This window comes from Gambusia affinis, linkage group LG05 (assembly GCF_019740435.1).
Source record: "Gambusia affinis linkage group LG05, SWU_Gaff_1.0, whole genome shotgun sequence".
Classification (NCBI taxonomy): Eukaryota; Metazoa; Chordata; class Actinopteri; order Cyprinodontiformes; family Poeciliidae; genus Gambusia; species Gambusia affinis.
In genome coordinates this window covers 16,455,280-16,482,010 of record NC_057872.1, presented here as the reverse complement: position 1 = coordinate 16,482,010, position 26,731 = coordinate 16,455,280, and the positions used below count along the sequence as shown (strand labels likewise).

Below are 26,731 nucleotides of genomic sequence, written 5' to 3'. Positions count from 1 at the left end.
AAGGGGTATACATCCTTTGACAAGAAAACAAGTTTGTGTTTGTGCCTTGAAATGCAAATGTTAAAATGTTTTTGTATTTCATGAAAGGTTAATAACAAAGAATCACAACACAGGACGCAACGGGTCAGAATAATCAGAACTAGTTTATGATTTCAAAGTGCTGAACAGAAAATCCAGTGAACAAAAGAGAGGAAAAAAAAAAATATATATATATATCGAACAGGAAACTCAAACCAAAGAAGTACATTGAAAAACAGCAAGTTGTTTTCTTTTCATTTCTCTTCTTTTTAAGAAAAAAGAAAATGCACAAGTTGTACCACAATATTTGAAAAAGCTAAAAACACTTCAAAATATTAGTTTTTATTTATATATATATATTGTGTATATATATATATTTATATTATATTTATATATCTATAATTTGCTTCGTTCCTTTTAAAACTGCTGCTGTGAGGGTGTGAGTGGGCGGTGGAGGCCTGGGGAGATCCCCGCGCAGCAAACGCAGCCAGAGCCGTTTTTTTTAAATGCGATGGCAGCTCTCGGCAGCTTGCACCACGATCCAGACCGCTCTCAGGCTCAGGGACTCCTGCACAGCATCCATGACAGAAATGTAAAGGAAAAAACAAAACAAAAAAAAAAAGAGCACAAACGTGGAATGTTTAACCAGCGCCTCCACAAAACTCCTCCCTCCTGGATCTGTCGAACGCCCTGCGGCCAGAGCAGCCAGGGCGTGTGTCTGCATTCGTAGCCCTTCCTTCTCTGTAAGTGCTTTACAAGCCAATCTGTGACCATGTGCGCTCCTCCACATGTTCAACCCCAATCTGTGATTTTAAAATGAGATAATAAGAGAAAACAAGAAAAACAACAACAACAACAACAAAAAAAAACGACACAGAAGAGCGTGTACAAGTCTGGGTGACTCAGTCATGGATCGTTTAGTGCACAGTTTGTCCTTTGCTGCGTAAAAAGCCACACGCAGAAACAAAGTCTTTGTATTAAAATAATTTAGAGTTTGAAATTAGACCTTCCCTCCACCGTGTCTTCCTTTTTGTGGTGAAATTGCACTTTGTAATTAAGAGCCTTCCTCGTTAGCCACTTCCACATGTTTACGAAATACTTGTACGTGTTTCTGCCCTTCATGTCTGACCTCTGACATTTCTCTGCACTTCAGTATGAAAACACCCCCCTTCCTCTTATCAACAGGAGCAAACTTGAGTCTCACAGGGGCACGAACAGCTCAGCAAACTTTCTGCCCCACAGAGACTTGACCTTTTCTGAAAAGAAGAAGTCCTTGGACAGAATGAGCGAGGCCAAAACACAGATCAAAACAGTACTCATAAACCCTTCTCTCTCTTTTTGTTTTTGCAAAAGTGAGCTGCCACCCAGATGGAGAAAGGACAGGAACAAGTCATTCTGCTGTGCAACTCAGCTTCATCATCCTCCCCCACAAGACAAAGAGTGGAGGATCAAATAAAAGGTTGCAAAGCGTCTTTGAGTTATTGTCTATTTTTCTTTCTTTCTTTCTTTCTTTTTTTTTTTTACAGATGAAAAGCGTCTTCGTTGGTTGTCCGTTTGGTTCACACACCCCCCAGCCCCCCACTGAGCAAGAGGCTTTCGATTTGCTCTCTCAGCTCTGCGTCGGCCAGAACGGAGAGTCTCTCTTTTTCTCTCTCTCTCCCCCTTTGGGGAATCGGGGGGTTAAAAGGCCTGAACAGGACGTCGACGTGGGTTTATGTCACCGCGCTCAGCCCGAGTCCTCAGTAGGGCAGGGTGTCCAGGAATCTGTCGATTGACGGCGGCGGCGGCACGAGGTCCTCCAGCTTCAGGTAGAAGATCCGCTGCAGGCCCTGGGTCCTCTGCGAGCGGAGCTCTGCCCTCAGGCCCAGCACACGGCTCAGAGGAGGCGCGGCCTTGGTGGAGGAGGAGGACGCCCCGCAGCCCAGGTGGTCCCTGAGACAGCAGATGACTTTATTCTGCAGCTCCTCCACGCGCTTCGAGTCCTTCAGACCCGGGACTTGATCTGCAGTAAGAAAACAGAAAACATTAGAGCTGCAATTTACACTGCAGAAGCAAACTTTTTTTTTTTTTTTTTTTGCATGCAACTTGCATATATTTTATCTGAATTTTCATGAAGATATGTTGTTGTGATGCATGGTTTTCTAAGATTTTTTTGGAAATAATAACAGACACTAATAAAAACATGATACAGAGAAAGCTTTATCTCATTTGGAAACTTTGAAACCGCAGCCTCTTGCAAAATTATCCATTCCCTTGAGCGTCGCTGTTATTTTTTTTTACCAGGGTGGAACCACAACGAGCCTCTACATCCAGCTTTTAAAACCTACAGGCTCACTCTCTCCATTTCCCATCAAGTATCTTCTGCAGAACAGTAAGAATTCCCGCACTATGATGCTGCCACTGCCGTGCTTCAACGTGGAGGCAGTTTGCTCACCGTTGGTTTTCCCCTGCTTTTAATGTATCCCATGTATGTCAAAAAGTTTAGTTCAGTCTAATTTTCCACATGTTTGCTGTGGCCTCCTGTGCCACACTTTTCAGATTTTTATTTGTACATGGATGTTGAAAAGCATTTATATCTATTTTTTTCCTCTTCATAATTTTGAACTACCCTGTGATGGTCCATCACAAGCGGCCATTTTTGTTCCTAAAGTCATTTTTGTTTCTGTACAAGTGTTAAAATGCTACAAAGAAATGACAAAAACTAAGCCAGCGGAAAACAAAACCCACACATTTATGTATACATCAGAGGGTAAAACAGCATTAGCCTCATCTTGTTTTATATTGAATTGCGCCTCATTAGCCCGTATAGCTCATGTTCTTAACAGCCTTACATTGTCTCATTCACTGCAGATCAATACGTCGTCTAACCTAATAAGCCTCCTCCACATTGTGTAGACAAACACACACACACACACACGCAAACACACACACCCAGTGACATGGCATAGAAATATAGCACAAACATGGAAATAAACGCATGCTGCGCATTTACCGCTCATAAATACTTTAAATGAACACATGCAGATGCTCTAATAGGCCCTGCAGTTTGGAGAATTTAAGTCACAACAGTGCTCAACAATTAGCTGATTATTTGGCCTTGTGAGCAGCCAAATTCAATTAGGAATACACACAAACACACACACACACACACACACACACACACACACAGAGGCCGCAGACTGCTGCCCATAGCAACTCCAGTGGCACTCGTATCAGACTTAATGTGACGCTAACTCATTCTGCTGAGAACAGGGTGTCCACCCCCCCTCCATGCCCCACAAACACACACACACACACATGCACACACACACATGCTGCGGGGAGGCTGCTTCTGAGACCAGTCTCACTTTGAGGTATCCATTATTGGAAGTGTATTTATTGTTTGTTTATGTGACCCTTTTGTTTGCAGTGTTTGCGGCTGCAGAGTTACTCCAGCCCTCCTTCCACTGCGCCTTTCAGACCTCTTGCACTCCTTTTTTCTTTCTTTATTTTGCTTCTCTGCTTTTCTCCCTGCTCTCTTTCCCCCATTCCTTGTTTCACTCTGTGCGGCACTTCCTGGGGAGAAATCGATGAGGGCCCTTTCTGCACAGGCCACTCCAAAGCGGTCGATCGGCCGGTGGCCCCGGTGGCTCTGCCGCGGCTGCGCGCTGTGTGCTTTGCCGAGGTGGCGGAGTGCCACTGCGAGAGCCGCGGACGCCGTTCCAGAGCCATGCCCCATGGTGGGCTGGTCGATGGAGAACAGAGTTAAGTGCTCCCCCAGAGAGAGAGAGAGAGAAGGAGTGAGGGAGGACGGGGTTTTAAGGTGGAAGTGGAGGGAGGCAGGGCGAGGGGGGTTTTACCAGCTGCACGTTAATGTCTCGCTGCAAAATTGAGCTTTAAAGAGTAAAAACTCAACATAATTTTGCTGCATCCTTTGAAGCTACGTCTCTAATTCATTCTACAGACTGTTGCATCTTCCCGAGGTCCGTCCGTGGATAAAGTGTCGATTTTTCAGCCGTGGACACTGATTAAAGGGGCCAGGTGTGTGGCAGGTGCAGCAGGTGCTTCTGGGTATCGGGTTCTTGTTTCAGGCAGAGATGCGTGACAAGACGCGCTAACATGTGTGTCTCTGAGCGTTTGTGTGACGTCAGCGGATGTAAAAAAACCCCCAAAAAACCCACAATCAAAGCTTCTAATAAATTGAAATATATATATATATATATAAACAAGCACTTGCGTGGTGGATATAAAAAGTTTTAGTACCTCTGTTTAAATGTCAGATGTTTTAGATTATAAAAAAGAAAACATTTAACCAGCCCATTTCAACTGAAAAGCACAAATCTGTTAGCACAATGAATACACAATTAAAAGGTATAATAAACTGGATTTATATGTGTAAAATAATTAAAGAACTTTGTGACTACAGTTCCACATAAAAGTTTATTTTTTGGAAATCTATCCACATCCCACTTCTTAACTTGCTAATGTTACTTTGGTAAAGTTCTCCATATCAATCAGATTTTGCCCACAGTCTTCTTCAGCTGAACCCACAGGTTTTCCATCAAGTCTATTTTGAAAAGTCTGTTTTGTTTTTTATTCAGATGTGTGCTTGGAATCGCTGTCATGTAGAAAAATATTCATTCCTATTCATTATTCAGCTTCATTTTAATTTCATCCACCAAGAGAAAAAGTCCAGTTCTGAAGAAAAGTAGCCCCAGAGTATGATGCTGCCACCACCATGCATGAAATTGGGAATGAGGCTTATTTTTTTTCTTGAACACAAGGGTGTTTTTTTAAAGAGAAAAAAATAACTTTCCTCTCTCTAGCTCCTACTTTTTACTCCAGACATATAGATGTTTTATCACACATTTTATTATAGATTTACATCCAGGTGACTTTGTCTTGTAGGATTTGTTCAAGACATAAACCACATTTAAGCTGAGAATTTTTTTTTTCTAAATGTCTTAATTGTTACATCACTAAACGTAAACTTCGAGATCCTGAGTGATTGACAGGAAGTTGTGTGGATCAGGTAACCGTTAATGTATTTCTTCCTACAGACGATTCGGGGGTTTTGGTTACCTGTGAGCAGAACGAGGGCAGACAGGCAAGCGAAGGCAGACGCATCGAGGCTGAGGGTCTGAAGGTGGGTAGAGAAATCCCTGATGGAGTCCAGCCACTCTCCAAACCCACGAAGGCACTGGAACCTGTGCAGCACCAAGCCGTTGCAGAACACCAGCTTGTCCTCCAACAGCATAGACCTGAGAGACAGAAACAAACAAAAAAAAAGAATGAAATTTTTCATAAAAATGCTGCATTTTCCCCTGATGCATTCAGACATACGGAGAAGGAAACAATTACACCAGCAGGCCAGAAACAAGACACACATCAAACAGAGGCATGAGGCTGATTAAGCTTGTGTGTTTTTTAAATTACTGCATTTAAAATCACTCTTGCATTTCCTTGTGGCAGGGTGGGGTGAAGGGTTAGGGCAGAGGCCTGCTCTGTGTGTGTGTGTGTGTGTGCAGATAGGTAAACTGTTACAGCTTTAATGCTCCCAGGCTGTGGAGTGCAGTGGAAACACAAAGCTTTAATGAGGAAATGAAAAGGCCTCTCGGATGCATTTAACCATCACTTACTCACGGCACACAACATCCCGCTTTTATTTTTTTTTAACTATCCAGCAGAGCAAGGAAAGGGGGGGAGCAAACAATGAATGACGCATAGGACAGATGGGAGGTTGGAAGAGAAAAAAAAAAAGAGTGAGAGGAAAACAAATAATTGTGTAGATAGAAAAAAAAAATGAGGATTAGGGAAAAGACCTGGAAGCCACTAATTACAGTCTATACAAACATTGGTTTAAAAGTTATGAGACTAAGAAGCAGCAACATTTGTGTCTAATTATCCTCACTACAGATTAAAAGATTTGCCTCCTCAAAGTTTTAGCCCAATGCACATAATCCAGACTTTTAACCATGCATTAAAAAAAACTTTTTCTCACTATGCAAGCTTAGCAAAACATGGAGGTATGGATTCAAGAAACAGCATGTAAAAATCAATTCACATTTTTACCAAACATTGCTTATTTGTCTTAGGAAATAGCACAAATACCCTTTTCCCTACACTCACTGTGATAATACTCTTTATTATGTATTATTTTTTTTAAACAGTGTGCATTTTCTACAGAAAGCTGCAAGTCACTGAGCAACAAATAAATACAGCTATCAAGAGATGCAACGTGAGGAGCTTTGAGCTTGTTTTTGACTTCATCCCTTCACACCATCTAGTCTAGATGAAAGTCCTCAACAGAAAACTTCAATTAGTAACCTTAAAAGGAACCTTTGAAAAGCGTTTCATAACTTTCATTCCTCCTGGTGGTTTCTAAAATACAGAGTGCTCAGAAAGACTAACACCTGTGTTTGGATCATATTTAAGCATCGGCCAGTCATCAGGTTAAGCTGATGTTTTATAAAAGTTACCGCCTTTAAAATCGCTTTTTAAACGTGATCCTGGAGAAGCGTAGTTTCACTTTGTGCTCACTGCAATGAGCACAAAGTGTCCCACTTCTCCCCCTTTCCAAATTGTTGCTGCACACTTTTGGTCAGCAAAGTTAGCGACTACACCTTCCCTTACTTACGGGAAAGACAAGTTTGGCTAACAAATAAACAGACAAAATAACCACCGTTTGATAAAATCTTGTTGTGTTATTCAAAATTTACTGAATCGCAACTGGCATTGCAATACCATTATGTGCAACATCACAGTTGCAAAAGGACTGACTGGATGATGGGATGACATTTTGACTTCTATGCATTCAAACTCTATATTCTAGGCTGTCCTTTATGATGTAGAAGATCTAAACTAGCTGTTGAAGATCAGGGATGATCAATGCTGTAACTGCAACACTTGCTGCTCTACGTCCCTGCAGCCCATAAAAGATCAAATGTCCTGGACAATAAGATTTCTAAAACTAAACTGGAAAGGTAATTATTCTATATTTTTGCTCTTTTTTTCCAAAAACTCCCAAAGCATTTTAAAACCAGACAAGCAAGTGACAAATGGAAACAAGCTAAGAATAATTTAAAAAAAGTCTGTTTTTATTTCTGATCTGATCATAAAGTTGATGCCCCTCAGCTAAACGCTCAGCTGCATTTCATAACACCGCTTGGCCTCCGTCTGGTAGTAGCACATGATCAGCACTACACCGACGGGCTGGCAGTCAAGCAGCCGGGCAGATGCACACTCACGCCTACACACACACACACACACACACACACGCACACACACACGCAGCTGGAAGTCTGCCACACATTCCACTCCCTCCTGACTACGCTGTCACCATGGTTATCAGCCAATAACCACAGAAACTGTTTGGTGACGGAGGAGATCACAGCGATGTGGATCCCACAAGAGCGAAGCAAATTTGCTTTGTGCACACTGAACACACACATGCCACCACCCATCCTCTTCCCACCCTGCACCTGGACCTCCACCGGGAGGAGAGAAACTTCGACATCGTCAGAGAGTCTGAGTAAGCGCTCCTGTGTTGCCTGACTGTGTTGGTCCTCTGCCCTAGACGACAGCTCAGACAAAAGGACGAGCTTGTAGCGCCATCTCCCCTCCTCCTCCTCCCGCCCATAAATTTAACCAGCAGCATGCCTTGCAGGAGCGGACCGGTAACCCAGGATAACTCTGAGGCCGAGTCGGACAGTAAAGGCATTGCGTATCTCTGTGTAGTGCTTCTGCACGTACTCTGACTTGCAAAGGTATTCACACGCCCGGCACCATTTTTTCCAAATTTTTTTCACATTACAATCACAAAGTTCTGTGTATTTTAAAAAAAAATTGGTTTCATATGATAGGATAACACTGGATTTGGGTGCACTTGTATTGTTCCCTCCTGTCGCCAAGTAGAACCAACTTTCACTGCAAGTACAGCTTCAAATTATTTGGGAACTACAAACTAAAATTTTAGCATTTTTTTCTTCAAACTGGATGTAAAGCATCTGTGATCGTTCCAAAACCTGCCACATAATCTGACTTGGATTTAGGTCTGGGCTTTGACTGGGCCATTCTAACAGATGAATATAATTTGATCTAAGCCACATGTGTCAAACTCAAGACACACCATAGCTTTTCATGTGGCCCCCGTGGCTCTAGAGGGCCACATGAAAACAACCTTCAAGATAAGAGTTGTGTGTTTGACTTTTATTCTATTGATCAAATCAAATCTGTTTTTATTTATATACTGCAAAATTAACTCAATGTGAAAAGACGCTTGTACAAGAAGTACTCATCAGTTGCAGAGGCGATTATTTATTCATATACTAACAGATTAATGATCTATTGTAACCCTGGCTGTATGTCTAAGGTAGTTCTTTAGTTGGAAGGTGAATCTAGAAAAGCATCCCTCCATCATGATGCTGCCATCGCAGTTTTTAAAGTTGGGATGTCTTTGGAGGGATTTGCGGCGTTAGACGTCCTCCACACTCGATGTTCTGTTTATGGGTCAATTTTGGCCTCTTCTGACCAAATCATTTTCTTCCCCACACTGCAAAAACACAAAATCTTACCAAGTATTTGTTTAGAGTTTCCAGTTAAACCGTCTCAGTACATTTGAATTAAGAGAAAATTAAGTCAAAAGTGGTTTTTCAGTGAAAAATTGGAGATTGTTTTAAGTAAATTATTCCTTAATATTGATGGAAAAGTACTAAAGTGAAATACGGTGGGACTAGCACTTTTTCATCAATATTGAGGAATGATTCACCTAAAACAAGCTCCTGTGTCTAGCTGAGAAATAACTTGTAAGTTAGTTTTGTCTTATTTCGAGCACAGTGATTTATTTATTTAAACAAGACGAAAATACTAGTTTGCTATTTTGTCTTCGCAGTTTGTTGCAAACTCCAGAGGGGACGTCATGTGCCTTTTTGTTTTTAACAAGATCCTTTCTTTATCGCCATTCCAGATTTTAGGTTTTTGCCCTCATTTTATTATCTTGTCAACAGCTGTGGATCTGTACAGCTCCTCCAGTTACCTCTGCTAATGTGCCGCTCTGTGTTGATCTTCGGCACAAAATCTCATTCAAGCTTTTGGTTATAAAATTAGCAATGGTGATAAAAAAATTCCAGCGGTCTGAGCGGTTTTACAAGACACTGTGTGATCCAGCTCTTTCCTTTCAGTCAGCTGATCTCAACACGCATTTCCTCCCATAGCAACCCTCTCCAGCCTCTCAGCTGACCAGCGTTTCGATGGAATCAATGCTGTCAGTTCATAGCATTTACACAGTTTTAGCCTGCAGAACACACACACACACACACACACACACACACACACAAGGCTCTATGTGCGTCAGATATCAGACAAGCGGAGAGGAACTCTGTGGGTGTAGCTGCTGTCATAGCTGAAGTCTCCATTCATAATTCGCTTCATATGGTGACTACTCAACTGCACTCCTCCTACTCTGGAGATACACCAACACAGCGGCGCACCGGCTTTACAAGAACATTATGATCCATTATGTTCATAAAATGATGTAAGATTTAAAAAAATAAAAACACATACATCTCTCTTACCTGTATGCAAGTCGCAGGACAAACAGCTCCAAAAAGGCTGAGTCTATAAGCAGGTTCTGGTCGTCACGCTGGAGCTCGGCGAAGCCCGGCAGCCGCTCGGCCCAGCACCTTGTGGTCTCCATCGAGATGGTGAGCAGCCTGTAGAAGAGCTGGATGTGCTCCGCGTCTGAGGTGGAGGACGGAGGGTCGGCGGCGCTGAACTGTTTGGATGCAGAGAGAGGAAAGGAGTTGTAAAACAAGACCCAGCGCGAACCAGACTGGGCTTTTCCGAACGATGGGGAGAGCTGGGAGGGGGCACCTGGCTGTAGTCAAGGTCTCGCGGTGTGCAGTGGGAGTAAGCCCTGAGCAGAGCAGAGAGCAGGCTGAGCGGGGGCGACGGCGGGGACGCCTCTGTCTGCAGTGGGCTCTTGGGTTTGGAGGGCAGCCGTCCTCTGCGGCCCTTCAAGCTGTCAGTACGGACCACTGTGAAGCAGAGAAAGACGAGGAGCAAATTAGATTTTTTGTTTTTTCCTCCAACTTAGTGACCCGAACTCGTCAGGAGCTGTCCAGCGTTCCCACCTTTCCCACGCAGCAGGCCAGCAGATGGCAGTGGAACTGCTCTGCTGGCACATGCGTTAGTGTGGCAGGGGAATATGAGCGCTCTGGGTGTATTTGCATTGATGTGCTCTGTGTATGTGGGTGGGGGTATTACAGGACGTGTGAGACAGGTGAGAAACCTCAGGGGAATGAGGACAGTATGAGTGTTACACCAATTTTTCGCATGAGAAAAACTCAGCGTAAAGAAAAACAGAAAGGATGTGTGATTCTAATGGCCAGTCTTAACGCTGTTGTGGTTTATTTTGTATGGTTGGATTTTGTCCACAGGATGAATATGTGTGGTTTGGGTCACTACTGGCCTCCTGAACACCAGCAGGAGGGGAAAAAAATAATAAAAAATCGCAAAAATCGTTACATCGTGGAACATGTTTCACATTTTGTGACAATTTAAACACAAACTTTAATACATTTTCTTGGCATTTCATGTGACAAAGCAACTCAGTTAATTTATATCTTTTGTGAAGGCTTTGAAGGTTTAGTGAACAAACAGAATCACATCCACAGCTCAGGATGGAGAATTTGTCGCCACGACAACTATCAGTGGACCAGTTAAATTTAGAAGAAAACCATGAGAAATACAGTTTACTTGATGCTATTTGTTAAAGATGTAGAAGAATGCACTCCTGGCCATAAATGTACCTTTTGGGCAACATGCAAAACACAACATCTCCATCCTCACTGAACCATGAAGCAGAATGACATCTTTACCCTAGCAGGGATACATTTCTTGCACAGGGAAAGGGAAGCTGATTAAATCAAAGCCTATTCTTGTGAGAATGGCCTAGACAAAGTCCAGATCTAAATCCAATTGAGAATCTGGGAAAAGACTAAAGATGTATGCTCACAGATGCTTTCTGTCCATTATCCCGAAAAAAACCCCCAACAACCTAGCAGCCGCTGCTATAAAGCTCTGACTCAGGAGGGGTAAATACAAATGCATGCCAGACTTTTCAGATTCTAAATAGGAATAAATCTCAAAAGAATGTATCAATTTGTTTCCATTTTACAATCATGCACCACTTTGTTGGTCTACCACATAAAATCCCATTAAAACCCACTGGCAACTGGGGAAAAGAAAGTTGTGGAGACTTTAGAAATCAAGATAATGTTTTATGTAAGCAGTTTCTTTCATGTGGGACGCTCCTTACCTTCTTTCACCATGCCCACGCTTAGGCACTTCTGAAAGCGGCAGTACTGGCAGCGGTTGCGTCTCCTTTTGTCCACAGGACAGTTCTTGCTGGCCAGACACACATACTTGGCGTTTTTCTGCACGGTGCGCTGGAATAACATAAAAAAACAAAAAAAAAAACAAGACATGCCGATGATCAGCCTCCAAACACAATCAGCACCTAATATTTGATTTGTTTAATTCAATTTTTCCTCCCTTATCGAAAAGCAGGAAGCAGAAGCTCGCAGGTCAGATTTTAATTACGCGCTGAAAGGCGACGGTGACATCAGTATAATTAGATAAAATTAATTTTCCAACAAGCCTCGCCTGCAGCAGGGACAATTTTATTACAGCCGGAGCTGACAATGGGGGGCCGGAGTGCGTGGCATAAGGATTCGGGTCCCGCGAGAGGAGGTTGGGTGCGCGCGCAAGGGGGGAGGGGGTGGGGGGTCTGCGTGATCAGATTGTCCGTGAAAGCTCCCGGGTCAGCTCGTGGCACCTTTACGGAGCCACACGCGCTTCTCTCAGTGGGCCCCGTGGGTGCTGTTTTCTCCTCTGCTGCGTGGCCCGCGCTGCTATTGCTGACCTTATTAAAATGAAAACCAAAAACAGCCACATGGGAGGACCGAAAGAACCCGAAGTTTTCATGAATCAGAGGCAATTTATAATATCTGAGAAGACATCAAACATGCGCCAGTTTCTAATATCAGGAACAGGTGGTAGTTTCTGATACTAGGTATTTGGCTCCCTGCCCAGGGCGCTTTTATTTTACAGAGCGGCAGTTTTCTAAGGCTTATTTCATGTCCAGTGTGAGTATGTTTTCACAGTTTGGTAATAGTTATTGGAGACTATGCAGCAATATGGGTAGGCTGATGTCACACCCTCTTACCAGAGGTGCAAGTAATAGCAAAGTAGTTAATAGTAGCTGGAAGGTTGGACATTCAGTCCTTTTTTTTATTATTAGCTCAAACAAAGGATGGTGGAGGTGGAGTGAGAAAGCCAACTTTACTGACTGTTTTTCCATTTAGATTTTTACAGAGCAGAGTGACAATTTGAAGCACTTTTGTTTAAAGTGCTCAGTAATTATTTGTTGGTGCAAACAAGCCACAAAGCAACATGAGATTGTTAACTTTCAGTAAAACCTTCAGGGGGGGATCTTTACAGAAGTCTTTGACACATGGGATTAAAACTCATTAAACCGCTTTTGATTTTTTTTCCCTTTCTCTTTTCTGTGGCCTAAGGTGCAGATATGATAGAGCAAAGAGGTTCCATTGAGAAAAAAAGGGGCAGGATCAGACCAGCCCCGATCATCAGCATGCCTGCCTATGAAGAACAGCCCTCATTTCTATCGTGAGCTTAAATCTTTTCTTCATTTTGATGTTAAACGCACACATGTGTTTAGTACAGGCATCAAGCAATTACCAAAGACACTCAAAACATCCCCTGTGGTAATTCCTGACTTCACATGATCGCAGAGGCGCTTGTTAAGTGTAAACGCTTTTATTTGCAGACTGTTTACATTTTACACGTTGTCAAGCTGTGCCTCTAGAACAAGCCGTAAATTAAACAAACGGAACACACGGAAAGTGCCGCAGCCTCCCATTCTTCTTTTAAACGCCTCTAGAATGTATCAAAACAAATAAATCCAATTAGGAGACCCTCGCGCCACACATGCCCGCGTCCCCAGAGAGACCAATCACACACCAATTACACTGTGGGCTGCGCGCGGCTGCGGAGCCGACGCATCAAAGGAGGCGCCAGGGCCGGATGAGAGCGGTCGCCATGGCACCAGGGCGGATTACGTTCCCTGCGACTCAATGGCCGCTGACCCGTGCGCGCCGGGGATAAGGTAGTTGTGGCTATTAACGGAGTTTATAGGGAAATCAGCATCCGCTTAGTCAGAATAGGAAGAGCGGCCGGGGCGACGCAGGCAGCCTCTGCATGTCAACATGGGTTCACCCCTTTAACAGGTCTACCGCAGGGTCAGCGAGAAACAGTGGCCCCACCGAAACGGGTTTGGAGGTGGGGCTTGAGAGTGTCATGCATATTTTTATTGCATAAATATCTATTATTTTGGTACGCTTGCCTTGGTACATACGTTTTGAGTTGCGTTGTTTATGTAAATAAGAATAATAATAATTAAAAAGTACTGAATGTTCAACCTTCCAGCTACTATTAACTACTTTCCTGTTATTTCACCTCTGCTAAGATGGTGTGACGTCAGCATATTTTGATTCATATCTGTCACTCACTGAAACCTCACTGAGGAGAAAGGCTGTGGGATGCACTCATAGTATTCCTGCTGCCACTGCTCTCTACCAGGAAATCACATTACTGAGATTCAGTGCTGCTGGACTTCAGATATGTGTGGATTTGATTCGTTTCCCTGCAGTGGATCAAGAGCAACAGGTTTAAAGAGGTGCGTAAAGGCTGAGTTAAGTCTGGCTGTTTGACAAAAAGTCTGCTATGTTTGACTGCAAAGTTCAATTTATAAGACTGCTACTTTGAAGAAAATTTTGAGTTTTCAATGATCAATTAAAATCTCAATGAATTGACATCTTGTAACACAGGTTTGGTCTGTCTACCTGTGATATGCGTTGAAGATCAGCATATATAAGGCTGCATTTTTTTCCCCCTGGTTTCCTATGCTCCATGCTTTTGTGATTTAAACTGCAGGTTAATGCCCACCAGGCCAGTAGGGGGCCCTCAAGAGCCCCTACCGTGTAAATTGCAGAATTTGTTTTGTTGTTTGTTTTCAACTTTAGCAAGAATGAACAAACTTTTAAATTTCTTCCATAGTTTTCAACAGAGCAGGAAAAGCACTACTTAGTTAAATTATTTAACACGTAAATTCCTGGGACAAGTTCACAACCTGTGACTGGCTTAACAGCAACGTTGGGTGGGAGGTAGTTTATGCTGCTGCTTTAGTTTCATATTGTATGTCGTTTGAGTCACAATTTATGCACACTGCAGGTGTCAGACAATACGTCTCTACAAGTACCTGAAAAAAGATGTAAATCCAAGCACAACTAATTAAACCTGTCTGCCAGTACAGACTGTATGTTGTCTGCATTGAAGTGCTGTACAAATAAAGAAGAAAAGAGGAGGAAAAAAAGTTCTAATTTTAGAGAACTTCTCCAATTTAACCAATTTACAGCTTCTACCTTAAGATTTATTAAATAAATACTCTCTATGGTGAGCAACAAACTGTCAGTGTAGGAAATAACTAGTTAGCTCACTGGTTACCTTTCAAAGCAGAGTGTGCATGAAAACAAATCAAATTCTGCTCAGAGCCTCATTCAAGCTAGGGTCGGCCCTGACTCTGTTTTCCATTTACCTGACCAAGAGAAAGATGCCATGTATACTGTAGGTTAAATTCAATCTGCCATGTTTAACTCAGATTCCAACTAAGTTCTAGTGAATTCACACTCTGAACCTTTGTAGCCCCAATATGTCACTGGGAACTAAACATGCTTCAAGCTGAAAAGGGCTCAGGTGAAAAATCAACCTCTCAAATGAGCACAAATGCCAAAAAAAAAGTACACTGTGGGTGTTGTGGGGCCTTGATCGAGCAAGCAGAGGCAGATTCTTGACATGTAACATATTTGGTTTAAATTAAAGCCCTGTAGGGACTTTTTTTCCCCCCCACTCAACTTAAATTCTTATCAATGTCTTTGTGGACGAACAAACTATGTTGATCTAAACTTACAAAACAGCAGCCGATTCCTGTGCATGTTGACTAACTTGTATTTCCCATTTATGCATTGAAAAGCACACTTTTCGCAGCTGTTTGTCACATTCTGCCACATAACTAGGTGTGACTAACTTGCTTTCCAAAAGATGGAACATAAAATTTCTGTGCAGCAAAATCAGCTGATGAGCTGTGCAGCACCGTTGTGCATAAAAACATATTTTTAATGCTCTGCACCTTGCAACAAAATGCATTATAAAAACAGGTGAGATGGAGTCAAATTTTTAAAATACAAGCTGAATAGATTCACTTCATTAATGAAATCCCCCCCCCCCCCCCCCACACACACACACACGCACACACGCACGCCCACACACACACACACACACAGTGAATGGCACACATTATTAAGCCAAAAATAATAGAATGAGGGACAGGAAAAGTTGTTTAACATCTGAAATTAATTCATGAGGAAATGTGCTTCGAATTGCATTAATAAACTAGCAATAATTTACAGCTAGCCTGTTCTGTGGATTAATGTGTCATAACTACTCGGAGATAATTAAATATAATCAGGGAAGTATTTCAGGGGACAATAAAACCATCACGATAATGGAGGTAATGTGCATAAAAATATGAAAAAATATACATGTGTATATATATATATATATATATATATATATATATATATATATACACATGTATATTTTTTCATATTAGTATATAGTACATGAAAACCTCCTATTTTTCTTGCATATGAAGAAAGACAGGTGGTTTTCCTTATTAGTGCTACAACCTAGAGTCAAAGTGAACAAAGGAATTTTAACATATATGCTTTCCTTTAAATGTGGTTGCATGCATGTGTCGCTTGTGCATGTTTGCATCTGCATGTGTGTGTGTAGAGGAAGCACAGTGAACATAGACAGACTCTGTGGCTGCTGAGTTCTGTAACAAGCATACACACACACACACACACACACACACATACGCCCATGCAGACACTGACACACACCCTGCAGCTTGCTGCCGTCAGACACTGTTTTCATTAATTACTAAATAAAAACAAATTGTCAACCTAATTGAAAAGAAGGATAATTCATTCCCACCTACCAGAGGCATTATTCAATTACCTCTGCACCCTCTGTCTTGCTGCCACTTCATTTTTGCTCCTGCAGAAAGCCCTAACAAAGTGTGCTGGGATTTTTTTATTTTTTATGCAGAGATATATAAATTAAAATTACAAATAGTGCAAGAGAATTACACTACTTGAATTTAATGTCTTTCCACTGGGAGTTCTTGTGCCCCTCACTTATTTAAAGAAAACCCACCTTGCACCTACTAGAAAAATTTAAAGGTCTGTTGCATTTTTATGACTTGGAAGTTGGACTTGAAACCGTATCTTGCATTAGCACGTGTGCGGTGATATGTGATGTGTGGCAGCCAGAATGAAAGGCGCACGACTGAATCATTTGCGGAGCCCAAATTTCAACCTGACTCATGTTGGACGTGGTATTGTGTCAGTGAAATGTGGTCAATTTCACTGCTGCAATACTGACAAGCAGAAAGGAAACTTTGATTTCAAAGAGGAGACCTTTTTCCACTGCACACTCGCTGGGCTGTGTTACAGACAGAGAACAAGGGCTGTTATCATCCTCTGTTCTCAAATAAGACAAGCCGCCACACACTCCTGGGTAAATGCAGACACTTTGCCCACTTGGTTGCTGGGAGAGATGACCCCCCGTGGGTGTGCTGAGCTTTCACTATGACTGTGAGGATGATTTAGAGAGCAGAGAGGAAGGTGTAAGAGTGGGAGCAAGGCAAGAGCAAGAAAATAGTTTCAAGAGAAACACGTCAGTTTGATGTAAGTTTGGAGGAGGTGACTGCGCGTTTGGTGGGATGGGGTCAAAGACGTTGGCAACAGGAGAGGATAAAGAGAAAGAGAACAATTCAAAACACAGAAAAGCTACGTTGATTACAGATTTTCTGTCGTGTTATCCCTGAATTTAAAGTGATATTTTTGATATATGCTGTCTCCTTCCCTCCTGTTGCACACTGCCTGTCAGCTGGCTGCAAGACAGCTGCTGTGCTTTTGCTTTTCTTAAAAAAAAAAAAAAACGTCAACAAATTCATTTCTTTGAAAAAGTATCCAATTTATAAAAATAATTAATGCAATAACAATTGAGGCAACTCCAACAATGGCTTTTAGGAAGGTAAATCAGTGGATTTAGTTAGTTTTGTGTAAAATGTGCAAAAAGAAAGACAAAAGAAACAAAAGGAAGGCCAAATAAGTCCATACTACTTCTTACCTCATCAGCTCACGTAGAATCTTAATTCTACACTTGAAACTCTGGTTTTTATATCAGCTTTTATCATAGCTTTTAATTTGGGCGTATTGTTTTGTTATTTCTCTATTTTATTACTTTGGCTGTTTTTAAATGTTCTTTAAAAATACACCAAGCAGTGATGCAGTCTCACATCCATGACATATTGGTCCCACACTGTTGACTTGCAGGCTTTATTCAAAAACTTTAGAGAGTTTTTACCTTGAAGAAGCCCTTGCAGCCCTCGCAGGTGCGCACGCCGTAGTGCTGGCATGCTGCGTTGTCCCCACACACCGCGCAGGTCCCCTCTCCCTGTGGGCCCCGAGGGGGCGGCGAGGGCAGGCTGTCCCCTAGCAGGGGGCCACACGGTCCCAGAGCCAGGGAGCGGAAGGCGAGGCTGCTGCCCCCGGCCCCGCGGTGCAGCTGGTACATGGGCTGCTCCAGGTGCTGGCCGTGCGGGTGGGACACTGACGAAGAAGATGAGGACGAAGAGGATGAGGTGCGAACTAGCCCCCCTCCGAGGCTCTCGTAGCCGCCAACGCTGCCGCCGCTGTGAGGCGGGGAGTGCTGGTAAAAGTGCGAAAAGCGAGGGGACTTGAGGGGTCCCGACTCGAGGCCCGAGCCCATGGAGTGAGGGTGAGACTGGGGGCCCAAGGAGTGTTCGTCCCACATGAAGGAGGTCCCAGGCTGCTGTGTCATGGATGGGGTGGTGGGGGTGGATGGAGGGGACTGCTTAAAGTACATGGTGGTGGAGGTCATGGCCTCCATGGGCGGGGCAGTTGGGTAACTCTCCTCCTCCTTCTTAATGGTAGGCCTGTGGGGGGGCATCTGGTAGAGGCAGGAGGACTTGGGCTCGTAGCTGCCCTCCACAAAGACGTTGAAGCTCGGGAGGGAGGTGGTGGCAGCAGCAGAGATCTCACCCCCACCCAGGTCCAGCTTGGTGTAGTCCGGGGTCATAAGGTCAGAGCTGTAGCTGTCACCCTGGTAGCCGAAGGACTGGCCGGAGTAAGCGGAGCCTGGAGGGGCCGGCCCGTACTGAGCCTGCACACAGGGCATGTCTGCAGGGGGGCAAAGGGCATACAGACGGGTCAGAGCTACATGACACAACTCAGTCACGGGATTTTTATTCAAACAGCATATTATTGTGTTAGTGGAGTACAGTAGAAGCCTATAGCAACAATTGTTAAATAGATATGCAACATAGGGGTGGGATTTTGAGACAGATGCTACAATAAATCTAGAGGAAAAAGCAGAATCTATTAGAGGCTCGTGCACATCAGCCTACCAGTCAAACAGTGACTAAAAACTTCTGCACAGCTCTATTGGAACAGGCAGTTTTTAACTGGATGCACCTTTTCCCTCCCTAATTTCTGCCACGCAGTGCCATTCCCTTCATGTCATGCTTTTACACTCCTTGCACTTGTGTTGAACATTTACTCAGCAGGAATATGTGAAGCCCCAACAGGCACAACGTCAAACCTAAGTGATCTGGTCCACGCGGTTAGTCAAGTAAGGAAGAGGGAAGAAGCAGCAAGATTCAGATCCAGTTATTTGTGTGTGTGCGTGCGTGCGTGTGTGTGTGTGGGTTGGGTGAGCGCACTCTGGTTAGTCAGATGGTAAAGCAGATGAGATAACATTAAATAATAATAATGGAACCCTATGGTGGTGTTGGAGACTTCCCACATACACATTCACACACATAGATACACTGATAAAACCAGACGAAAACATACTCAGATATTTCCCCTAACTGAGGCAGACGCCAGCCGGCGGGTCTTGAGTTATCCTCTGATTTAATTCGGCTGCTGTCACAAAAACAGACCACCTTTTCAACCTGGGTTGGTCATCTATTGATATGTATTGACATTAGAGTTACTGCTATCACTATCTACAATAAGTCTTTGAAGAATTTGAATTGAAACATTTAATTTACCTTTGAGATCAATAAAGGATTTTTGAATTGAATTAAATTGAATAGCATTCATGTTGCACTGTTCAGTTTGGGAAACGTACACACTCTGAAATGAAAAAGTGTTTTGAAACTTAGAAGGTCAGAGTCGGTTTTCATGTTAAACGTTCAATTTTTGTATATAAGAAAATAGCCAATAAAAAAACTTGCTAAAAAAATGAAAGGTGTTAGGTTTGATTCGAATAACTTTTCACATGCAATCCAAATCAGTGTGATAGCTGGCCTAAGATGTTTGTCAATCCCTGATGGTGGTTTCCCCCCAAATGATTTCAGATTATTTCACAACAAATGTTATCTTGAGGCACATCCAAAAAAAGGTAATTTCAATTAAATCACATAATCCAGTTGATTCTAGGTATCAAACAGTGCATCGAGTTCAGCTCGTTATTCAAATAAATAGTTTTTGTACTCTGAAGTCAAATTTTCCACGTTTCCAGTTGGAAGTACAGAAAGAACTCAGAATCCCTCTAATTTACCCAGCTGGGAAACCTCAGAGCTCACAGACCAGCACCATGTCTCATATGGCTGCAGAGAGTTTAAAATGGAAAGTATACACCTTGCATCTCATTCAACCAGTGGCACAAGGAGTGCTGAGGACCATTCTTGTGAACATGTTCCTGTTGTTTTTTAACAGTTCTAGAGAAAAACACTAGTTGTTGTCTGATATTGCTAATGCTAGTTGGCACCACAACAGTCGCTGCTGATTTTCTGATTTGGAGCTTTGGTGTGAAATTCCTGCTGGCAAAGTTGGAGGTTGTAAGGGAACCCATCCAATATGGCTGCCACACTTATGAAATGTAGTCTATTTTTTTTATTAACCCTTACGATTGTTTGGACGTTGTTAAACCAGTGGCACACATTAGTAAAGCATCTATTTGTAAACATGTTTCTTTAGCTGCTGTTGTCTTGTACGGCTAATCCCAGCTGGCACAGAAACTGTTAGCAAACCTGACGTGACGTCATTCTCAAATCTTTAAACAAATGGAACGCGACACTAGGACGCGCTCAGCTCGGGAGTGACGTCATTTCCAGGTCCCACGGCGCAGCATTGCTTTCAGTCATGGAATGTGGAGTCTGTTCCTGTGAGTTTAATAAAGGCGGCGCCATCAAATCGATGTCAATTATTTAATTCCACTGCTCACACACTGAATAATTCAGAATAATTTGACAAATCGCATTGTCTTGTATCCATAAATAATGTAAAAATTAAGAAGTAATTTTTCTCTCCTTTTTATTTCAACTGAACGCTCTGCAAGGATGCCTATGGAATTGATTCTCACTAACTCTTCTGTTGTGTGAAAGGAAAAAATGAGACAGCCAACCCCGATCGACCCCCTTAAATAAATAAATAAATAAATAAATAAATAAATAAATAAATAAAAAAAAAATCAAAAGACGTAGTTTTCAGAGTTCATTTTCCGTCTTGTCAGTAATGAATGCCAGCTCAGCCGGAGGCTTGTTGCGTTTGCTCCTTTGTCAACACGTCGGCTGCTCCCAATTGACGCCCAGCATGCACGCACTCTGCCGTAATCACCACGGTTCCCTGCGCGTCACACTTTACCCAGTTAGGCACGGGACATGCAGGACTGAGGGCGCTAACCAAACCCCCTTTTCCAGTCTATCCAAGCCGTATCCTTATTTCGACTCGGTCTGGGGAATTAAAGCTAATTAACTTTATTTGCAGCAACACTGAAAGTCCGGTAACTTCATTAAAAACACTGTTTCTTCTCATCGGGTGGTCACAGACTTCGGCAGAAAGTATAATAAGACACTCTGAAAGCAGCCGGCGTGTTTAAATTTGCGGTCGTAAATGCTCATATAAACTGCTGACGGCAGACAGAGTGACACATTGATTTAGAAGCTCTGCCGCAATTAAAATATACCTGAAGGGCTACCACTGGTTCTGCCTTAAAAACAGATCTAAAGGATTAATTAAGAATAATCCATAAATGTATTTATTTACTTAGCATTTTTTTTAAAATTAAAAATAAGAATTCGAGTATTTAGCAGGATCTTACATTTCTTTTTAAAACGTTTTTATTTTAAGTTATCGCTAAGGCAAGCCCTATAAACCGATATAACAAGCTTTTTAAAAATATATATATATTCAGGATATGAGTCAAGCTCTATGCCTACGTGTCCCTGACGTCATCATTTTTTTCTTCAACGCTATGAGTGACCGTCTCTACAACCCACGTGGAAAAACACGCATGGAGCAATAAGGGCGTCATGGGGCCTTTCAGTGCAAAACCTAAATAGTTTTATTTCTTTCTACTGCATCAGAGGAAGAGAGGAGAGTGCGGCTGTAAAGTTTGAGGCTATTTTGTGTCAGTAGGTCAAACCCCAGATAAGTATTAGTGCGAGTGCAAGTGTGTGTAAAACACTCCCAGCACCTGCCATGTCCTGACACACCTTGCAGCAGCTCATTAGGCTGTCAGGAGGGTTTAAGTTTAAAGGTTTTTCGAGCTGACTTTGCCTCAGGTGAGCTCAAGAAGAAGTGAGAAATATTAAAGATGAAATATTTTCCCGTTGGTCCCTGTGAGTTAGATTAGTAGCTACTGCTTTTGAGGAGCAATTATTATTATTATTATTATTATTATTATTATTATTATTATTATTATTATTATTATTATTATTATTATTATTATTATTATTATTTTAAAATAAAATCAAGCACATAAATTTTTTTATCCACCATTGATGTTCAGGATGTCAACAAGTATCTGTGTGAGCTCATTGTGCTAATAACATGTGCCCTCATCCTGAGGAGAACCTGTAGAACCACTTCTGTCAAGTCTCAACCCTTACCAACACACACCTAGCTTCACAGATTTAGATCCTCCTCCAGACACGTAAGTTTTTTTCATAGGTAAAATTTTGGTTTTCTGTCGACTTCAGCACCAACACTAAATCTCCCCACACTTCATAAAATACAACAATGTGTTGGTGTGTGTGTGTGTGTGTGTGTGCATGTGCAAGCAAAAGGACAGACAACCCAAGCAGAGTCAGACAAAAGGGGGTGCAGCGTACAGTGAGGCAAAGGGAAACAGTCTCTAACCTCGAGATGTGCATTTCAACTGGACAAACTGCAGCTGTTCCAATAACTGAGCGCGCCTGTTCATTGTCAGAATGCCATAGATCTAACAAATAAAAACATGAAGTTGCACACATCAATTAGAAAGCATTTTTTTCTTAATATTGTCAAATAAATAAAATAAAATAAAATTCAGAGGCCTCTTTAGACACATGAAGAATAAAGTTATAGATATGTTGTGAAAACACACAAAAGCAGATAGATGCATTTACATGGTAAGCCTTCAGTTTGAGGGGCTCATTGTAAAGTACTGAAACGAAAGTGTGTGAGGTTCTCAAAAGAATAGTGAAACACCCCACCCAGCACCAATCTCTTATCTTAATGACTGAAATGTCACTGACACCAACACTCCTACGCACACACACATGCTCACAAATCATACAACTCTTAATTCTTTATTTGAACGGGGAAAAAAAACCAGGAGAATTTATTCACGTCGTGTTTGATTAAATTCAGATTTAAATTATGATGTAGCTTCTGAAATATGAAATTCACTATCTGCCATCAAACACACCGCAAAAAAGGGCGCAGGGAGAGCTGTCACTGCAGAAAGCACCAACTGAAAGAGAGAAAGGAAGGAAAGGAAAGAGAAAGAAAGACAGAAAGAAAGAAAGACAGACAGACAGACAGACAGACAGACAGACAGACAGACAGACAGACAGACAGACAGACAGACAGACAGACAGACAGACAGAAAGAAAGAAAGAAAGAAAGAAAGAAAGAAAGAAAGAAAGAAAGAAAGAAAGAAAGAAAGAAAGAAAGAAAGAAAGAAAGAAAGAAAGAAAGAAAGAAAGAAAGAAAGAAAGAAAAACCACGAGTCCAAGTTGTGTACCTGGTGAAAGAGCTTCGCGCTGAATGGTGCTGAGTGTCCGGGGTTTAGGGGTGTCGTGGCTGCGGCCGGGGCAAGGCTCCTGGAGCGGGGAGGACTCGGCGGACGTGGCACAGGAGGGATCCGATCGCCGGGGCTCCGAGCTCGGCTGGGCGCGCTCTTCCGAACCTATGCCTGCAGGGCCACATGTGTGGGTTAGAAGAAGGGAACTGAAAGAAAAGGTGGGTGATGACTCCCCTGTGCAAGCAGCGATCATCAAAATCCAAACACACACATACTCACACACACACAAACAAGGAACGAGGATTTATATTATTATTGCCACAATTTTGTGAACTTGCAAAACTCTACTTAGCAAATTCCAAGAGTAGAAAAATCTAATTAACTCACTTAAAATGTAAACTAGGAAAATCTGCATATCTGCAAAAACAATTAAAAAATTCAACTCAGTTAATCGTTGAATACGAAATTATTTATGAAAAGTCAATTCCAACAGATAAAGTGCAATAAATCACCTAAAAAGACGCGAACAGACATAATAGAGCACGAAAGGAGATGTAGGTAATAAAGCAATAAATTACAACCTGAATCCATGCAAATCTCCTTGGATATCATGGCAGACAAATATTCACATTCCATTATCAAACACTGATTGATTTTAAGACTAAAATCTATGCTGCAAAGTAAATATTAGGAACCACAACTAAGGTCTATCGGCTCATTTCAGAAGTAGCACTTACGTGGGCGACAGGTTTCATTCAAACGCAAAAAAAAAAAAGAAAAGAAAAAAAAGAGCCCTCAAGAGTTATTATAAGATAACCAGAATGTGCGCACCAAAAAAAATAATTCAACAAGAATAAGCTGAAAAAGAAATATGTACACACCTATAAAGGTGAATATTTTTAAAAACAGCGCGTCCGGGCCATCAGTACTCCTGCCTCTGATCTCGGCCGTACCAGTCCGCTCAAGGTTCATCCAGAGCGGCAGACTTAATGAACTGGAAGTGCTGGGAGAGTCGGACCTGAAACCTTTCAACCAGCGGGGCTCCTGTGTGCCGTGCGCCTCCAGCTCCCTGTCAACTGCAAGAGGAGGCTCAGATGCTGGCGGATTTCAAGACCCATAGCGCCCCCTTTCTGTCAAACATCGTCTTATATGTTTCTCGTTCTCTCTCTCCTCCCTCTCTCCCTCTCTTTACAAGCAGAGAAAATCAGTGATACGGTTTAAGTTGTAAGACCACTCACTGTCGTCCAGCGGGTTCATTTGCGCAAGCCACAACAATCACAACCATCATTTGGGTATTAGTGTCAACAATATTAATAATCTCCACGACAACCGTTCATTTTTTTTTTATTTGCACTTTCTCTCAAACTAATCCCAGTTTTTAGAAAAAACATTACAACTATTTTTGTGCTTCTGTTGGTCAGGATGTTATTTTTATAGTCTAGAAACCTAAAGCATCGTATTAAATTATACAGAAATAAACAAAAATAGTTGTATAACATTTATTTGATTAGAGCTGATTTGGAACAATTAAGTCATTATTCAATTAGGAGTATAGCCTTGAATGGGCTTTGGGGGGAAAAAAAGAGGAAAACATTCATGTTTGATAAGAGCATAGCAGGAAAATGATGCTGCTGTTCTTACATAACTTCTTGAGGCAAAAATGGAAACGTGCGTAATTGCGCATTAAATGTTTATTAGCATTTCCATCTCGAAACTAAGACAGGGTCTGTTTCTCAAACTAGTCTCCACTCGCTTGTGCTTCGTTCTCAAAAGAACACCGCGAAGGAGGGGATCTGGCCCCAATAACGCGCTCACCCACCAGTAACCAAGAGAACGACACAAGAGCCGCAAAACACGCGCTCCGGAGCGCCGGTATAGGCCCCGGTAGCCCCTCACACCAATAACCCCGGACAGACAGGGGGCAAGAGAAGGCTTCCAGCAAACAGAGGGAATATAAAGGCGAAAGAGAGAGAGAAGAGAAATATATGAGTACTGTAAATCAGCCCCGAGAGGGGAGGCTGTCAGAAGTGGCTGCCTCTGTGCGTAAAGTGTGCTCAAGCTTGGTGAGTTTTCCCCAGAAATGGCCTAAAGCGCAAAAGATATAGATCACAACGTGCTATCAACACATGTCTTCAAGGGAAATTACTTTAGGTGCAAGAAATGTAGAAATGCCCGTGGCTGTGTGTGTGTCTCCCCCCCGCCCCCTCTTAGACCATATGGAACAATGTGACTGACCACTACTTTAATCATTTGACCTAATTACAAAGTCTTAATGTTTTTTCCGTGTACATAGATAAAAGTTAATGGAAAAACTAACACGGTCCTAGTATTTTCCATAAGAAAGCAGCAAACAATCGCTTCCAATCACACTATTGCCAGATTAATAAAAAACACAATTAGCGACACATCAACTTCATAAAACCCTAAGAGTCTAATATAAAAATGGGGAAAGGACGAAATCAAAGAGTATTAAGTCTACTCTCCCAGACCCTGCATGAATGTAGGCTGGACTATTCTCCACTCAGACCCATTTGTGCGTCTGACTCCGCTCTTCATTGTGCCAGTGACTGAGAGGCATCTCATTTCCATGACAACCAGAAAGGATATGATACCTTCCCGGCGCAAATTAAAATCGAATTCAGCCTCACTTGGAAACAACACACAAAGAAAGAGCCTGGCTGGCAGTGGAGCACGTTCAGATAGCAACAGGTCATATGTACACACAAAAAGTTGAGAAAAGGCAAAACAGGATGCTGGGGTTTACGTTTAGCATGACATGTGGTTGAGTTAATGCGAACGCAAACACGCACAGCTGATGGGTGTTTGTTATCTGTCAGCCTAATAGTCCATAGAAGTCAGAATACGAGGCGAGTCATTCATTCATTCATTCAAAGTTTACTTACTGGTTTGCTGTAGCGGTTCCGTCTTTACATGTGGTTATAACCTCGCATGAAGTATCCCCGTTTCCGTCCAGGATAATCACAAGTAATTGTTATGACAAAGAGGGGGAAAAATAGGTTTAAGAAAAATATTCAGAAGAGGCGCGAAGTCATCGGAGGTGAACTTTCGCGATCGTCTCAGTTTCCTGAAGCACGCAAACAAAGTTTGTTCTAAAAAAATAAAAAATACAAAAATAATAATAGTAATAAAAAACAGAATCAATAAAAAAAATAAATAAATAAAAGCTCAAACTCTTGCGTCCGCTCCTGGCAGCTGAGTGCTGTCAGAGCTGCTGGGTGCTTTTCGGAGTTGTAACGCGGCTTTGTTTATGTGCGCCGTCTGAGGGGAGAAAGTCAAATACTGCATTTATGAGCGCTCTGCCTCCACATTAGAGCTCCTGGTATGCGCTACGTCAATGTGACGCCATGGGAGAGGTGACGTCACTCCCTCTCGCGCTCTCCGTACTGTACGAGACACATAAGCCCCGAGCGCGTGTGCCAGAGAGGGAGAGGGAGAGAGAGAGAGGATCAGTCAGACAGAGAGAGAGCTA

The 26,731-nt window shown here is 42.4% G+C and overlaps 1 protein-coding gene across 2 annotated transcripts; it reads right to left on the bottom strand.

Moving 5' to 3' along the window:
* Positions 1-1,411: 1,411 nt before the first annotated feature.
* On the bottom strand, positions 1,412-26,731 carry nr4a3 (nuclear receptor subfamily 4, group A, member 3). Of its 2 annotated transcripts, XM_044117041.1 has the most exons (9): positions 26,145-26,731; positions 23,242-23,412; positions 22,374-22,455; positions 17,569-18,404; positions 11,315-11,444; positions 9,868-10,031; positions 9,570-9,769; positions 5,080-5,258; positions 1,412-2,020 (listed from the first exon to the last, which is right to left on the bottom strand). In XM_044117041.1, the coding sequence occupies exons 3-9, from the start codon at positions 22,435-22,437 to the stop codon at positions 1,758-1,760; spliced, it is 1,836 nt and encodes a 611-aa protein (XP_043972976.1). In that variant the 5' UTR covers positions 22,438-22,455; positions 23,242-23,412; positions 26,145-26,731; the 3' UTR covers positions 1,412-1,757. The 2 variants fall into 2 exon arrangements, with proteins under 2 accessions (XP_043972976.1, XP_043972975.1); XM_044117040.1 differs by lacking the exons at positions 22,374-22,455; positions 26,145-26,731 and adding an exon at positions 24,123-26,104.

Excerpts from the sequence above, each read along its gene's own strand:
- nr4a3 (XM_044117040.1), bottom strand. The coding sequence starts at position 24,213 with ATGAACCTTGAGCGGACTGGTACGGCCGAGATCAGAGGCAGGAGTACT. Across the intron at positions 23,413-24,122 it reads AAAAATATTCACCTTTATAG|GCATAGGTTCGGAAGAGCGC; the intron begins GTGTGTACATAT and ends GTGGCCCTGCAG. Across the intron at positions 5,259-9,569 it reads GTCCTGCGACTTGCATACAG|GTCTATGCTGTTGGAGGACA; the intron begins GTAAGAGAGATG and ends TCTGTCTCTCAG.